The sequence below is a fragment of the Carassius auratus genome, unplaced genomic scaffold (assembly GCF_003368295.1).
Source record: "Carassius auratus strain Wakin unplaced genomic scaffold, ASM336829v1 scaf_tig00215202, whole genome shotgun sequence".
NCBI classification, from domain to species: domain Eukaryota; kingdom Metazoa; phylum Chordata; class Actinopteri; order Cypriniformes; family Cyprinidae; genus Carassius; species Carassius auratus.
The window spans coordinates 71,414-87,327 of NW_020527980.1; the positions used below are offsets into that span (position 1 = coordinate 71,414).

Genomic DNA, 15,914 nt, shown 5'->3' on the forward strand with positions numbered 1-15,914 from the left:
CTTCTTAAACCTGCTAAGAACTGCTGTTAAAACTAAATGCTGTAGCATCAAAGGCAAATCATTAAAAGAAGCAATATTAAAAGTTGTCTCTAATGAATCCCACACACATCAAGTCAAATGTTATTTATCAACTGCACAATAAATCATGAAACAGAAACTGCAGGAAATTAAATGATTATGACTTGCAGATCCAAGGCAGAGATCAAATCAAAAATAGCCTATAAGCTGATAGTTAAAAAATTAAATGTTTCGATGATGAACGATAAGATAGGGTAAAATAGAAAAAAAAAATTCTAATAAGAGTAAGTAAAAACAAAAAATCGCAATTGTGAAATACAATAGTTATGAAATGTTGCTACAAAAATAACTAAATGAGGCTTGCAACAGTAATTACAGGAAATGAAATGTTTCTAAAGTAAAAAATTAAACGATGAGAAAGATAAGATTAAAAACTACGTAAAAAAATAGTTGTGCATGCAATATGGTAGGCTATGTGCAAAACTGACTAAATAGTCACTACATTGTGGAGTTGAGCACGTTTGGGGTGCTGAAGCCGTTATGTAGGCGTAGCTTATATCTGACTTATTAAATTACAAATATCTTTATACATAATAAAAGAACATTGGCTGGCAGTTTATTCTTCCCTGTTCGGTCACGTCGGCCTGCATTACCTCTCTTCGCCGCACGGTGGCTATATACATTTATAGCTGCATTCCTGGCGAGCAGCGACTACATCACAGGGAGACCTGACCTGCGCCTCTAAGCAGCGTGAGATTCCCTCTCTCCAGCATTACTGTCGCGAGCAGTCACCTAAACCAGTGTTTCTCCAACTCCCTTCCTTCATTACCATCGCTTGACCGTCCCAGCATGCCTTCCAACCTGGATCTACAAGGTATATCGTTTGTCGCCGGTCTGTTTTTGTGAACTGATGCTGTATTTACGGTTATCCGCGCGAAATCTGTTTTTGTTCTGTGCGCGCGCGTGTGCCGTTAGCGGCCGACTCTCCTTATCGCATGCCTGCAAGTGCGGCAGACAGCCTGGGTAAAACATCCAGACGGGTGTGTAACGGTCACTATGTCTCATTTTTTTCAGGCGGAAAAGCCTTCGGGTTACTCAAAGCACAGCAGAGGGAGAAACTGGAGGAAATCAATAAGGTAAGATATTGCTGATGGATTATTATTGTCTGAGTGGGGAGGCGAGATTATTTCATTGGGCTTGAGCCGCCTCAATTTACCCTGATTTTGTTCCCACTTTTAATTTACTTTACTCTTCCCTGTGGTCTCTTAGCTGTTAAATGTTATTTTGGACAGCAGTAGAATTGTTAAACTCGATTTTATAGCAGCATGACCTAATTTATTTAACTCGACCACATTAAGCTGCAGATCATCCAGAGCAGGGCTGTGTCTTAAAATCTACTGAAATCTACAGGATTTTCTTATTTTAATGCTGCAGCAAACTATAATACTGATAAAAATTGCTATCTCAATAGATCGATGAATAGGTCTTGAGACACACAGCCCAGCTCTACCCGCTTATGAGTCATTCACAGCTGCGTTAAACGCTCAAGGATTCCCCCAAACACTCTCCCCGTCATCCATTGGTCGGAAAAACAGTTAGTCCCGCCCAAAACTCACGCTATTGGCTGAGCCAGTGTTAGTGTGACGTGAGGGACCAAGATCCTCAAACAATAGTTTTAGTGGAATCAACATACAACTGTGTACTATAACAATAAGCATATTAATCTTAAAATATTTAAAAATAAAAAAATTTACACACTTGACATTTAAGTGAAGGAGGTGACCTCTTCTTGTGCATTTCAAACAAACCCAGACCTTTTATGAAAATCCCAAGAGGCTTTTTTTCTTGACTAGTGTTATTTTGAAGCTAATATTTAAGATCAGCCCTCTTTGATGTGATAAGAGGCAGTGTGTTCCCCCGCACCCGGCTGTCTCTGTGCCCTCAGACGGGAAACAGGTGTCTGTGATCCAGCATGAATGGGCCCATTATGTGGGAGGGAGATTGAGGAGTGGGCAGCAGTGGCATTTGAGCTGCAGTCTCAGTGTCTCTCTCTCTCTCTTTCTGTCTCCCTCTCTCTCTCTCTTTAATGTGGACTGAGGCTGGTGGGAGCGATTGCTTGGCCTGGTCACATGAACACGAAGGAGAAAATCAGGTCATGTACTGGCCTACTGCTAGTAGTGAAATCTGCAGTGCTTACCTGCACGTAGTGTACAGGTGAATCTCAGGAATGGGGTCTAGGGATACAACGATAACATTTTTTCAGATCCGATCTGATACCGAAAATTTGGAGTATCTGCCAATAACGATCGAATCAGATACCAGCTCGTTTTATTTTTTTTTATCAATGTAGAATTTATATACTTCTGTGTTGACCTGATCATCACTCTTTTATGTTTTAAACACAATCTGCTACATAAAAAAATCATTTTAATGAATAATAACAAATGAAAAAATATAATCTATGACAAAAATACTATAACAAACTTGGTTAGTGGATAATTCAGCAGCAAAAGAGACTCTAGATTCTAGAAAAATCACGGGTGCACAATAATTTTTAATAAGACTAAAATCTGGAAAAAATTACAAATTGCTCTTTGTATTGTAAAATGCATTAATGTAAAACAAATATATACATTTATATAGAAATATAAAATATTTCTTTTAAATGTATAGCACGGTAATAAGGCAACAACATATAGATAGTAGGGGTGGGCGATATCTCGATATTTAAAATATATCGAGATATTTTTTAAACACGATATGGATTTTGACATATCGTATATATCGATATATTGTTTATATTCTGATTCCGCCACTTTGCTCGTTTGCCTTCCCTGTGCTGTGCTCGCCCCCCGCCTCCTTGCTTTTGTCCCCTCTCACCTCGCGTGTAGAGAACTAGTCAAAAAGGCGTAGGGCGAACGGCAGGCAGATGTCTACTGTAGGGCCCAATGAAACGCGGACGGAATCGCGGAATCCAGTCATAAAAATGGAATTTACAGTTTAACGCGGAATGTCACGGAATTGGTCAAATTTTTTTTTGCACTTACATCAAATCGCGAAATGGACTAATATCTGCAAATATTAACCCGGAAAAGTCTATTTAAATATGAATCCTGCATGTTCTGCGTGTCTGTGTCAACGAATGGAGCAGAAGCGCGTCTTCATTCATTAAACACGGAAGCTCGCATAACGCTCGCGCTGATTACATTGTCTTTCCTCTCTCTAAATAAAGACGTGAACACATGAGGAACATCTCCAGAACTGCACTGAGAGTCACTTCATGAGCATCTGACCGTTTGATTTGAGTAAGACTAGCTCATATCACATCATAGACTGTGGTATCACATACACAGAACTGTAAAGGTAAACCCGTCAAAATAAAAGTATTTGACAGAAATCTATTACTATTGTACAGCAGAATGTAGATAGCCCACTACTACTACTATTAAAATGAAACGAACATAATTTTATAAGGAATAATCACACAACATTTCTCCCATGTTTTATTTTTAATAGTAAATCCCCTTTAAATAATTAAAAGATAAATTAAATGAATGTTTTATGCCTTCATTTGATAATCAGTAAAATGTAAATACACAGAATTTCTGAAGGGAAAAAAACATTTCACATAAGGCTATTTTAAGAATTGTTTTTAACTAATTAAGTTGTTTTTATGCATTTATGCACACAGAATTAGGTAACAATAAAACATATGGTGAAGAAAAAAATAAAATGTTTCATAGGCCCCTTAACATGTAATATTTGCCATATTTGTTTTTGCAGTACTTTTTTGGGGGTTATTTTTCCTGTAAAGATATCGAGATATATATCGTATATCGAGATATAGCAAAATATATCGAGATATATTTTTTGCTCCATATCGCCCAGCCCTAATAGATAGGACAGAACAAGAAAGATTTGATTGCGCAAAAAAGTATTATGATACTAAAGGTGCCCATATAGAGTGGCACAGAGCACTCTTCAAATGATTCAGTCCGATTTGGTGAATTAATTTTCTTTCACTAAAACAAAAGCTTATGTCTTTTGATTTTGAGGGTGTAATGTAGGGCTAGGCCAGTCTGTTATTCTAACTAGGGCTGTAGCTATCGAATATTTTAGTAATCGAGTATTCTACCAAAAATTCCATCGATTAATCAAGTAATCGGATAAAATGTGTTTTTGCTTAATTAAAGTGCAATATTAATTATGCAAGAGAAAATAATAAGACTCCTGGGGCTCTTAAAATGAACAAATAAGTTTCCTTTTTTTAGAAATAAAATGTTTTATTTTTTAAAAGCATAGAATGCAATGCATACATCCAAAATAAACATTTATTTATTACCCATTGTTTCTCTGTCTGTACTTGTACTGTGAACAATGACAATAAAGTTGACAGATGAATTAAGTGCATTTGAGTGCCATTCAGTTGGGGTTTTAAATAAAACATTTTCTGAGATGCACATTAAACATTAAACACATAAAACATTAATTTAAGTTATCTTTTAATTATTGAAAATTCAGCAAACGTAACTTTTTGGTAAACAAAGGGGATTTACTGTTAAAAATAAAACATGGAAGAAATATTGTGTGATTTAAACCTTTAAAAAAAATGGAGCGCTTCTGCTCCTTTCATTAACACAGACATGCAGAACATTTAGGATTCATATTTAAATAGACTGTCCCTGCTTAATATTTACAGATATTAGTCCATATCGTGATTTGACGTAAGTGCAATGACCTATTTTTTGATTAATTCATTCAAAATTTGGCAAATTCCGTGCCATTCTGTGTTAAACTGTAAATTCAGTTTTTATGACTGTTTTTTTCCGTGATTCTCTCTGTGTTTCCTGCATCGTGGAAATCATAGGGCCCTAATTGTGATATGCCAGCTCTATCTTGCAATGGACAAACACCACAACGTTCTCTTTACGTTTGCACGCGCCCTAAAATCAAAACACTGCTGACTCCTTGCAGTATGCGATTTCGGACGCAGCGCTTGTGTCTCCTTCCGCTTTGTGGATGACGCGTTGTGTCACATTGAAAAAATCATTGCGAAAGAACCTGACCTGAGATTTAAAATAAATTAAAAGAGGCTTTGAGGCATTTTTCGATAATTTTTTGTAATGAGTAACTCGAGAAATCGTTTCAGCCCTAGTTTAATATGATATGTACATGTTCTTGCATGTGTTCGTTAGTTAGATGTGTTGATGCTTAATAATCTGATAAGGGCTGTCACTGGGGACGGTGAGATACTCTAGGCCAGTTAAAAAAACACTGTGATTTCTGATATGAAGGAAGTTTGATGTGTAGTCGTGACTTGGCTGAGGTAGAAGGTGGTACTCGTGCTCTTTATCTCTCTGCATGACTCAAGAGGTCTGATCCTCACAGTGTAGTTTTTATCTACTAATTCTAAAACTGTATCACGACTTGACCACACTTTGTTAATCTATTTTATTTTTACTCCCTCTCTCAATATGTGTGGAGCAGAGAGAAAGAGCAGAGAAAAGACGTCATCATGATGAGTCATACTTGAGTCAGACTGTTCAAGGTTGCTTGATGCTTCTCACACACACATGCTGTTCGCTTTTACATTACATTCCTTCACATAGTCCGCAGCATCTCCTCCCACCAGCCATAATTAAAATCCACTCACAAACACACCCACATATTCTGCGTGATCACCCTGATACACACACACACACTAATAATTCACTGATGGTGAAGTCCCATATCACACATGTGTATCTTTGATTTATGGGCCTCATGCAGATTCTTGTCAAAGACTATTAACAAAGATGTTAGAATTTTCTGACCCTTGTTTGTCTTTTTATTATGCACTGATAAAACACTAGCTAGCACATTACACTTCACTAGCTTGTGGCCTGCATTTTAGAAGCATGCTTATCCTCTAACTAACACTAAAGGTGCAGTCACATTAGCAGAATTTCTTGATCGAAAAAGGGCTGTTGGATATTTTCAATAATGCAGCGATGTATGAATAGGGCTTGCAAAATTTCTGGTATTTCAGACACTCTTCAGATTTTGGTTGGCCGAAATTATTTGAATTATATCATATTATATTTCTGTTATTGAACCGTTATAAATGCATATCTTTTTAGAAGTCACAGTCTCTAAATGTTTGTTGCGTGAAAATATTGGTAGATTTTTGCTTTGGTCTGAACATAAACCACAGAAAGGCTTATTGAAAATGCAGATTCATTCCCTGCCAGTAGGTGACTCTTTTAGAAAGGCAAAAGCATTTTCCAGATAACGGTTGAACACAAAGCAGTGCTGTGCTCATAAACACAAGGTTATTATTAGTGCTGTCAAACGAATAATCATGATTGATCGCATCCAAAATAAGCTTTTGTATATGTAATATGCGTGTGTACGTGTGAGCATGTTTATGTAAGAAACAAATTTGTATAAAGACATGGTTATGACATAAGTATTGCAACGAAGAGGTGATTTATGATGACATTTTCAGTGTCCCCGTAATTCAAGTTTTTTTGAAAATACAAAAATGCACAAATTTTCCTGTGAGGGGTAGGTTTAGGTGTAGGGTGGGGGTAGGGCAATAGAAAATACAGTTTGTACAGGATAAAACCCATTACGCCTATGGAGAGTCCCCATTAACCACATTTACCATCCTGTGTGTGTGTGTGTGTGTGTGTTTCTCCTAAGTGCTATAATTGACCTCATATACAAACAAAAATTAACTTTTTTTCAACACAGCTATTTTCATTAAAAAAAACAGTATTAAATAAGAACAAATAAAAAAAAATTGCAAACAACCGCACATAAATGCAATAGAAAAAATTAGAGCTATGAAACTAAGTTTTCAGGTTAAGTAAGTTTTTATTCAGGTAAGAAATACTATAGAAATTAAAGTGATCAAATGTTAAGGACAGCAGCAGATCCCTTTAAGAGTTTAACCATGAACCCAATATACGGTTAAACAACACATTCTCTTTCTCAACTATTTAACGTTCCAAAACTGACAAGACGGGCATTTTTACATTTCATATGTATTTGAAACGTTTTAGGGCAGTTAGACACTCATTTTGGTATTGTGGCTCACACACTGTTTGAGACTGAGCACGGCTTGTGCGCTCAACTAATATATTTAGGATCAGTGGTGGTGCGTGTGCCTTTGGTGTAAACACAAAACCTGTGGTTATGACTAAAATAATGCGCAATACAAACACAATTTAACCGAAGCGAATGAGACACTTGTGTGTGTGTGAGAGAGAGAGAGAGAGAGAAGGGGTCGTCTGTTAAAAGTGATCGAGAATGGGCGGCTGACGTGACGTTTTATTTTGGATTCGATTAATCATTTGACCGCATTAGTTATTAGGCATTACAGGCAAGATTAAATTAAAATGCCATCAAAACTTTCTGAATTGAGTTGGTTCCCTTCAGAGATACGTTCGTATAAAAACACCCACGCTGCATTTTTACTTGAAAACGAGCAGCTCATATTTATTCACTGAAATTGAAGTTTAATCATCACATTAATCCATATTCATTTATCCGCAATTCTCATCTTTCCGTCCCCAAATGTACCCAATGACCTCTTGAAATTGTAAAGTTGACATTTCTTATACCATTTAAGATATTTAAGACTTTTTATGGCTTTAAATTTGATAGAGCTAAATTGAAGACTTTTTAAGGACTTGCGGGAACCCTTGTTTTTAAAATTGGGCAGGGCGGTGATACATTTTGGTAGCCCGACTGGAAAACACAATAGCCCCCGGACATCTGGCTTTTTTTTTTTTTTTTTTTTAAGCCCTGATGAAGTTCACACACAAGTCTCTAATAAACCAAGAAGATTTCTGTCGGTCAATGTGACAAATTTCCTGATACCTACTTTAAAAAGTGCAAAATTTATGGGTTTTGTGCACACAATATTTAGCCTAGCTGTCTGTGTTTTTCAAGGAAGGAGATATTTGGATGTCCTTGGCATTAAAACTGTTCTAGAGAATAAAACTACACTGCAGAGTTTCTTAACACATGCTTGCTAGCCCTCTCTGGGCTTCTGCCATGCACAACCTAACAGAGGGGATAATCATTCACCCAGCCTATTCCAGTTTTATCGGTTTATCTCTCTTGTTTTCAGGAGTTTATGGAAGACCAGAAGTACAGGGATGAAGAGGATTTACCAGAGAAGTTGGATTCTTTAAAAAGTAAGGATAGTTTAAATATTTTAAACCGACATAGTCCAGCATGTATATGCACACATGTTTGTGTGTTTGTGGCATGCATGCTAAGAGAGCTTGTGTGGGTGTTTGTGCATGTGATGGACTTGCTTTCTTCATATGGTCTTGCAGGAATGTGCTGGTCTTGCCCCCTTGTTGTTGTTTTAGCGCTAAGGGTTTTGGATGTGCTGCTTGTGGGAGAGAGAAATAACGGTTTTGTGTGTGTGGGAAAGGACAACTGGAATGTAAACGAACCATCTTCTGAGCTGTTTGGTCAAAGCTAAAGTGTGGTTTTGCTTTTCTCTTTGAAAGTCCCCATGAAAACTTCAGTCATCTGAATCCTAAAGTCATCCTCCCTTTCTTTCTAATGTTGACGCTTGTCAAAAGAGGACCTATGAAGTCAGTATTGACTTAACATGCATACTTCTTGTTATTGTGCGAAATTGGTTACTGTCGTTCTAAGTAAAAAAAAAAAAAAAAATCATCTGAAGCTAGAGATGCGTGAATATTGAGTATTTAGACAAAAAAGTGTGACGTTTTATTCACAAGCTATGTTATCTGTATTGGCCAAACAGGAATGAATCAGATTTTTAATTTTTAAAAACCTGACTGTGAGACATGTTGTGTGTTGGCTTTTACCGAAGGGCCTCTTTTAACTATATTATTTACTACCAGTCATCCTCCGTGTGTACACTTGGGTTTGTGGGTCATTATCAAGAGGCAGTGAAGGGGTTCAAGGGTTAAGTGTCTCTGAATATTACAATCAAATCAAATCTCCATATGGACCATTATCTGTAAATGGTAAGTTGGATTGAAATATGAATCCTGCATGTTCTGCGCGTCTCTGTGTGAATGAATGAATGGCAGAGACGTGCAGGTTTGTTTACTATATAGACTGAAGCACGTGAGGCTTGCAGTAATTTCAGCATCTGCCATCTCAATGAGGACATAAATACATAAACAACATCACCAGATGTTCTGAGTCACTTAACAAGCATTTTACCATTTCATCTGAGTAAAATCAGGGTCAAAATAAAAGTAGCCCGTCAAATTAAAAGTTCATTTTTACATAAAGGCATTGTGCTAGAAATATTACTGTTATTTAGTAGAAAGTATGTGATACTGCTACTAATGTTGAAAACATTTCTAAAACTTTATTAGAAATAAATCACACAATATTTCTTCCATGTTTTAATTTTAATAGCAAATCCCCTTTATTTACCAAAAAATAAAATGTGTTTAAATTTCATTAATTAAAAGATAAATTAAATTTAGGTGAAACTTGTTTACTGTTTTTCATAATTATATTACTTTAAGCACTTTAAACATAATTGTTAATAAGTATAAAGAATGGCATTGGTTTTATTTTTAGCGATAGTTTTTATTTATTTATTTTTATTTTTTTAGCATTTTTGTGTTTTGCTTTGGTACCGAAATTGGTACAGAGAACCTTGGATTTCATTGGTATCTGTACCGAATACTGAAATCTGGTACCGTGACAACACATAAAACAGAGTGAGAAAATGGAAAGAAGGAAAGAACAGAAGTCAAAAGCACAAGGGATGGGAGGTGCGCCAAACCCTTGAGATTTCTTGATGTTGTTGAAATGAAAGCACACCCTCACACACACACACACACACACACACACAGTCTAAGCACTTGCCGCAGTGTTTGACCCACTAATGTCAGAATGTGTGTAAACATTGAAAAAAATATCAATTTAGAGAGATCGTGATTCAGTCTTGTGAGTTGCATTTAGGCAGCAACGTTGCTCTTGTCATGTTTCACACACACACTCATTCAGCTCGGGGGTGAACAGGCTGCATTTGTGTTTATATGGGGCCATTGTAACCCTCTCCTTCCCATCATCCTCCTCTCACGGTGACTCTGTTACATTCTCTATGCATCCACTCCAACAGAAGCTTCATTGTGAAAATGAAACAACACCGAATGAGAGAGACTGAGGAAATGGTAGAATAATCTAGCAAATTCAAATAGGACACAGATTCAAATCTGGTACGTGCTGTCCTCATTTACAGATATAGCCAGCCATCCTTTGTGATATAGGCCTCATTTCAGATAAGAAATGCAGGGTTTTCCAAATGTCCTCTCTGTTGTTTCCCTCTGAACCGTAGCAGTCACATGCCTGACCTCGGAAAGCTGCCACTGACAGATGTTGCCGTGTGTGAATTTTCATTTGTTCTTATAGGAATATTAAAATATAACTTTTTTTTTTTTTTTTTTCACAGATAAATATGCTGAGTTTGACCTGAATGATCAGGGGGAGATCGGTAAGTGTGTGTGTCCATATGTAGTTAAGACTGAGTGTTATTGGGGAAGAGCTCTTTTATCATGTTCACTGTATAGATGATGCCACACTTGACCGATAGGAAACATGAGAACTCACCTGTAATCAACTTAGGGGCGGTTCACATATTGCGTCTTTTGCGCGCTCAAGTTCAGCATGAAATAAAAGAAATACAAAATTTCAAGAAAAATGTAAAAACACCTAAACTCAATGTGTTACCTTACTCTGCATCTAAATTGACTTTCATCTGGTGTAAACACAATGTAGGTAGGGATAAATGATGATAATAATATTACTGATAAAATAATAATCTGTTATTATAGTTACCATCAGTGCGATAAAACCATAAGTTGAAATCCTGTACTATTTTCCAGTTCTATTTCATTCAGAAAGGTATAGCATGCATTTTTATGCAAATGGAAGGCTTGCCCACATAAGATGTTGGGGAAAGTGGCCTAGGTCCGTATTGCTGATTGTATATCCAAACAGCTAAAGCGTGTGTCACAGAAATGAGGGGAGACTTGAACACATGTGTAGTTTGTGGTAGCAAGTATGCTTCTATGAGAAAGAGGCGTATTGTATAATGTGGGACACAAAAATTGAATGCACCACGAGGAGAAGAATTATTCCACTAATGTAAATATGGTCACTGACAGCTCTGTGTAGCTCTACTCCATGTTAGTAGGCTTGGTGTTGTAGTAACAGACCTGCTGGTTCACAGCATAGATGACACGTATGTGGTGTTATCTTCAGGTTGTCTGCACAAGTTTAAATGCATTTCTGTGAGCATTATGGTTGTAGACCTTGTATAATTAGGCCAGAATCATTATTTCTTAGGGGACACTAACACAAAATGTAGGTTTGGCACATTTTTAGTCTAGTTACTAGACTATTTTTAAATGTATGCTTCACTTAAAGGGGTCATATGATTGGATTTCAACTTTTCCTTTCTCTTTGGAGTGTTACAAGCTCTTGGTGCATAAAATGGCTCATTGTAACATGCCCCCAAATGTCTACGTCACAGTGTGGAAAGATCTGCATCACGCCATCCAAATGTTCACGCAAAGAAAGAATGTGTAACTTTTATTCCCTTTAAATATTTTTTTTTATTCTCTTTTATTCTTATTCAAATGCAAACATAGAGAGATATATCAAATAAAGTTTAAATTATATGATAATTATATTGAGATATAATTATTTTTCATATATCACCCAACCCTACTGGCTAGCTAGCCAATCAGCATACACCTCGATTTTCAGAATGATGAGCTTTGTAAAAATCAACTTTTTTTAGAAAGGCGGGGTATACAGGAGAAACAGTGATGTACAGTATGTGGAAAATGTGTTTTTAACCTTAAACCACATAAACTTCATTACACCAAATACACCAAATAATGTTCTTTTTGGCCACGTCATATGACCCCTTTAAAACACAACCCAGCAGCCAAAGACATCAGTGTACTATGTAGCCCTTAAACCACACTAATACCAGATATACAGGCTAAATTCTGATCTCATTAATTGACTAATTCATTGGTGAACAACTAGTCAGCATCCCATCTTAATTAGAGGTTTGCCGGATAAGCTGTAAGAGTTTGTTTGTGTTTCCAGACATGATGGGCTTGAAGCGAATGATGGAGAAGTTGGGTGTGCCAAAGACCCATCTGGAGATGAAGAAAATGATCTCGGAGGTGACGGGAGGTTGCAGCGACACCATCAACTACAGGGACTTTGTGAAAATGATGCTTGGCAAGCGATCAGCTGTTCTCAAACTGTAAGTGTGTGTATATGCGTGTTTAAACATGCTTCATGTCTTGTTTTTAATATTGGCAGACGGCATTTTACAGAATTGTCAGGCTATTTCCTGCTGCCATGTGCTTTGACGCAGTCCAGCTATTTTTAGATAGGTCAGCATGTGTTTAATCTCATCAGCACATCTAGTGCAGGATCAGCATATCTGTGCCATTATCTCTCAATGGGAGAGTGATCTGCTGTGATGGGTGACGTCGTCGTCATCATCAGGAGACACTAGGGTTTGAATCGATACCAGAAATTTTGCTTTAGCACAGTACAAGCCTCTGGTACCTCAGTATCGATGTTAAATCAGTCATTAAATAAACTACCTTGAGTGACTTACAATATGAAACTAGGGCTGTCAATTATATTGTTATACTTGACAAATGAATATTTTGTTAAAACAAACAGAACTGGTCCATGTAATGCTGCCTAAACTATTGATCACATTATCTAGGTCAGGCATTTAATTTAGTAAGATTCTGATATTTTAGATTAAATTACATTTATGCATTTAGCAGACGCTTTTATCCAGAGCGACTTACAGTGCATTCAGGCTAACATTTTTTTTACCTACCATGTATTCCCTGGGAATTGAACCCACAACTATATATATATATATATATATATATAATTATTATTATATTATTATAATATTATTATATATATATATATATTTTTTTTTACAACAAATTGTCTCCCTTTTAATTTGTTTGCACAAGATAAGTGATCATATGATGTCATGTAAGATTTTTAATGATCCAATTTTGTATAAACACACTTCTATATACAATGACATAACACAGCACACATTTTCTTGGGTGGGGATGGAGATCCAGTTATCTCCTAATTATCAGTGTGGATGTTGTCCAAGTTGGCATGGGTACCACTAAACACCTCCCTACTCTCAGTGCAAGCGATAAACAACCTTCAACTTCCTGTTTTGTTTTCCTTTTTTGTGAAAAACACAGCTGTAGTTTTGAAAAGAAAATTGGGTTGTTTGCAACAAACACTAGTTCGTGCCAAGTTTCATGATTCATTGAAAACATCTTAAGCCATTTTTCACAAGAGTTTTGAGTGGACACACAAACTGGAGTTTGAATTTCTTACAAGTGCTTGCTAGATTTGCTTAATTACTACTTTTACCCATTTTTTTGGTACACCAGGCAGAGGTTGAAAGTTATTGCACAATTACTCAAATTATTTTTTTTGCATAACTGTATCGTTTGAGTTTTGTGCTAAAGGTGTCTGGTGCTTTGCCTAAGCAAACAGAATTGATCATAACCACTATCACTGAATGTGTGGTTCTTGGCTGTGATTTTAATAACAGGTGGTGTCAGACATCTGATTCAGACATGTACTGATTTATTATTAGTTTGCAGAGATGTGTATCTTCATCTGTCAGTATTCTACACACTGTGAATGGAGAGCAGGGCTTTTAAGGTCTTAAGAGAGATTTGTCAGGGTTTACCTGAAACATAAAGTCACATGTGAATGGATCAGTCAGCAGTTCTGCACCATTACTTTTTTTTTTCCTTGTGCCTCTTTACTCAAACACCAGCATTTGTGGTTTCACAGGCTGGTCCAATCTCTTTGATTTGTCTCTTGCAGTGCACTTATACTCTCCAGCTCGCTCTACTAATCTACTCAGTGCGGCGCTGGGATAGCTTATAGCCAATGCTGGCTATAACCGTTGTTTTTCCACTTTAAATCATGGTCTGAATTACTTTTAGGTGGCAAGAATAGTTAATTTTCTTTTTGTAAAATTTTTATAAAATGTGTGCATTTAACCCACCTCAGTTTTAGATTTGATGGTTGAAATGCATTTTCTCTCTTCTCTTAAACAGGGTTATGATGTTTGAAGACAAAGCTAACGGGACCAGCTGTAAACCCGGTGGACCCCCTCCCAAGCGTGACATCACCAGCCTACCATAGACCAGTGGAGATGGATTTGATTGACATCTCTGCATTCACAAATCCCGCCCATTTAACATTAGGGGCTAGGTTTCTATAGCCTTACCTAGAATATTTTTGGCAAGATCCAGGGAAAATCTTAGTTCATAGACAGACAAAATTAAGAAAAAAAAAGAAAGATGTCTATATTTGCTGTGAAAGTCAAAGCGTATAGTAGCTTTTTATAAGTAAACAAATGTATATATTTATATGAAAAAGGTGTTTTTGAATCGTGTTTACAAGCACAAATCCTGTAAGTGGGGGAAGTTGAGTGTGTAACACTGCAAGTGAACCAAGTAAAGTGTACAGGATGACACAATTTTAGCTTGTAAGGCAAATTTTAAGAATTAAGATTTTTCATCTTCCCCATAATGTGTGAATTGTTTCATTTCAGTACATTCGTGTTTGCCATTTGAGTCGCTTGAAGAGTTCTTTAGCTTATGCTTAACACAGAGTCCTATAATGTGACATCATAGATGTTTGTGTGTGAGAGGCTCTTTTAAGAATCAGTTAGTGCTCAGCCATGAAAAAAAAAACTTCATTTAGCTTGATCTGCTTCTTGAAGCAGGATTTCCTTTGTAACATTTTTGTACAGGAAGGCGCAGGGAGTGAAAATGCTGGGATGTGAGTGAGGGAGAAGGCAAAAAGGGACGACCGTTCATTCCTCAGATTTTCTTTGCTCATTCTCTGTCCATTTTTTACTTTCCACGGTCTTCAAACTGTTTCTTTTTAACCTGTTTGTATGCGTCCAAATGACTGTAATATGTAAATTTACTGTATCCTGTAAGCACATTAAATGTTAACTTCACGTATTGTGCATATACACTTTGAATCACAATTTTAGGGTATGCTTTTATAAATTCTCCTGCTTGAATTGGAAATGATGTTGTAGGAAAGATCCGCAGCAGGGTTGATTTTAGTCACTATAGCCCTCTTTCCAAGTGCCTCACTCAGTTTGATGTAGCAGAAATTTTGAGTGATGATTGAGTGAAGCATCTTTGAAACGGATTTTGTGTGTGTGTGTGTGTGTGTGTGTGCAATCATATGCTTGGAAATTATTTTCTGTTTAGTCGTATTCTGAGACATTCCAAGAATGTCGTTGTGTGGTGGATTCCTTGGAAATGTTGTCATGTTTGAACCCAAGCAGACTTACATGTGCATCTCTGATGCAAATATTCCAGTAGTGCTTTTGTCCCTTTTTTATTTTACACTGTCCTTAACTTAACTGTTAAGTTTTCTTTCAATAAGATGTGCTACATATGGCACAAATGATCAAGAGTTTGTTTTTTTTTTGTTCGTTTTTTTGTTTTGTTTAAGATGATGAAATGAAATCACTCATCTGTAGCAGGTGTGGCTTTAACTTTCATTTCATACTAAATCCGCAAAAAAAGCAACTTTTATTTGTTTCTGTCATGTTTTCTAGGTTTTATTTCTGTGCCCCTGTTCAATTTTATCTCCTTGACATGGTTTTGGTTTCCTTTTTAAAATCATTGAAGTGTGAATTGAGGTCTGCATTGCTTTTTATTAGAAATGCATTTTTAAGTTATTAGAATTATGAATGCTTTTCAGTTCGTGTTAGCATATTAATCAGCAGAGGCATTTGTAAACTTTTGTTTCTTTATTTTTTATTTTTTATTTTTTTT

At 36.5% G+C, this 15,914-nt stretch overlaps 1 protein-coding gene across 1 annotated transcript; it reads left to right on the forward strand.

Annotated features, from left to right (window-relative positions):
• Positions 1 to 707: 707 nt before the first annotated feature.
• On the forward strand, positions 708 to 15,914 carry LOC113093896 (allograft inflammatory factor 1-like). Its single transcript, XM_026259468.1, has 6 exons — positions 708 to 892; positions 1,093 to 1,154; positions 8,138 to 8,204; positions 10,466 to 10,507; positions 12,136 to 12,298; positions 14,166 to 15,914. The coding sequence occupies exons 1-6, from the start codon at positions 868 to 870 to the stop codon at positions 14,251 to 14,253; spliced, it is 447 nt and encodes a 148-aa protein (XP_026115253.1). The 5' UTR covers positions 708 to 867; the 3' UTR covers positions 14,254 to 15,914.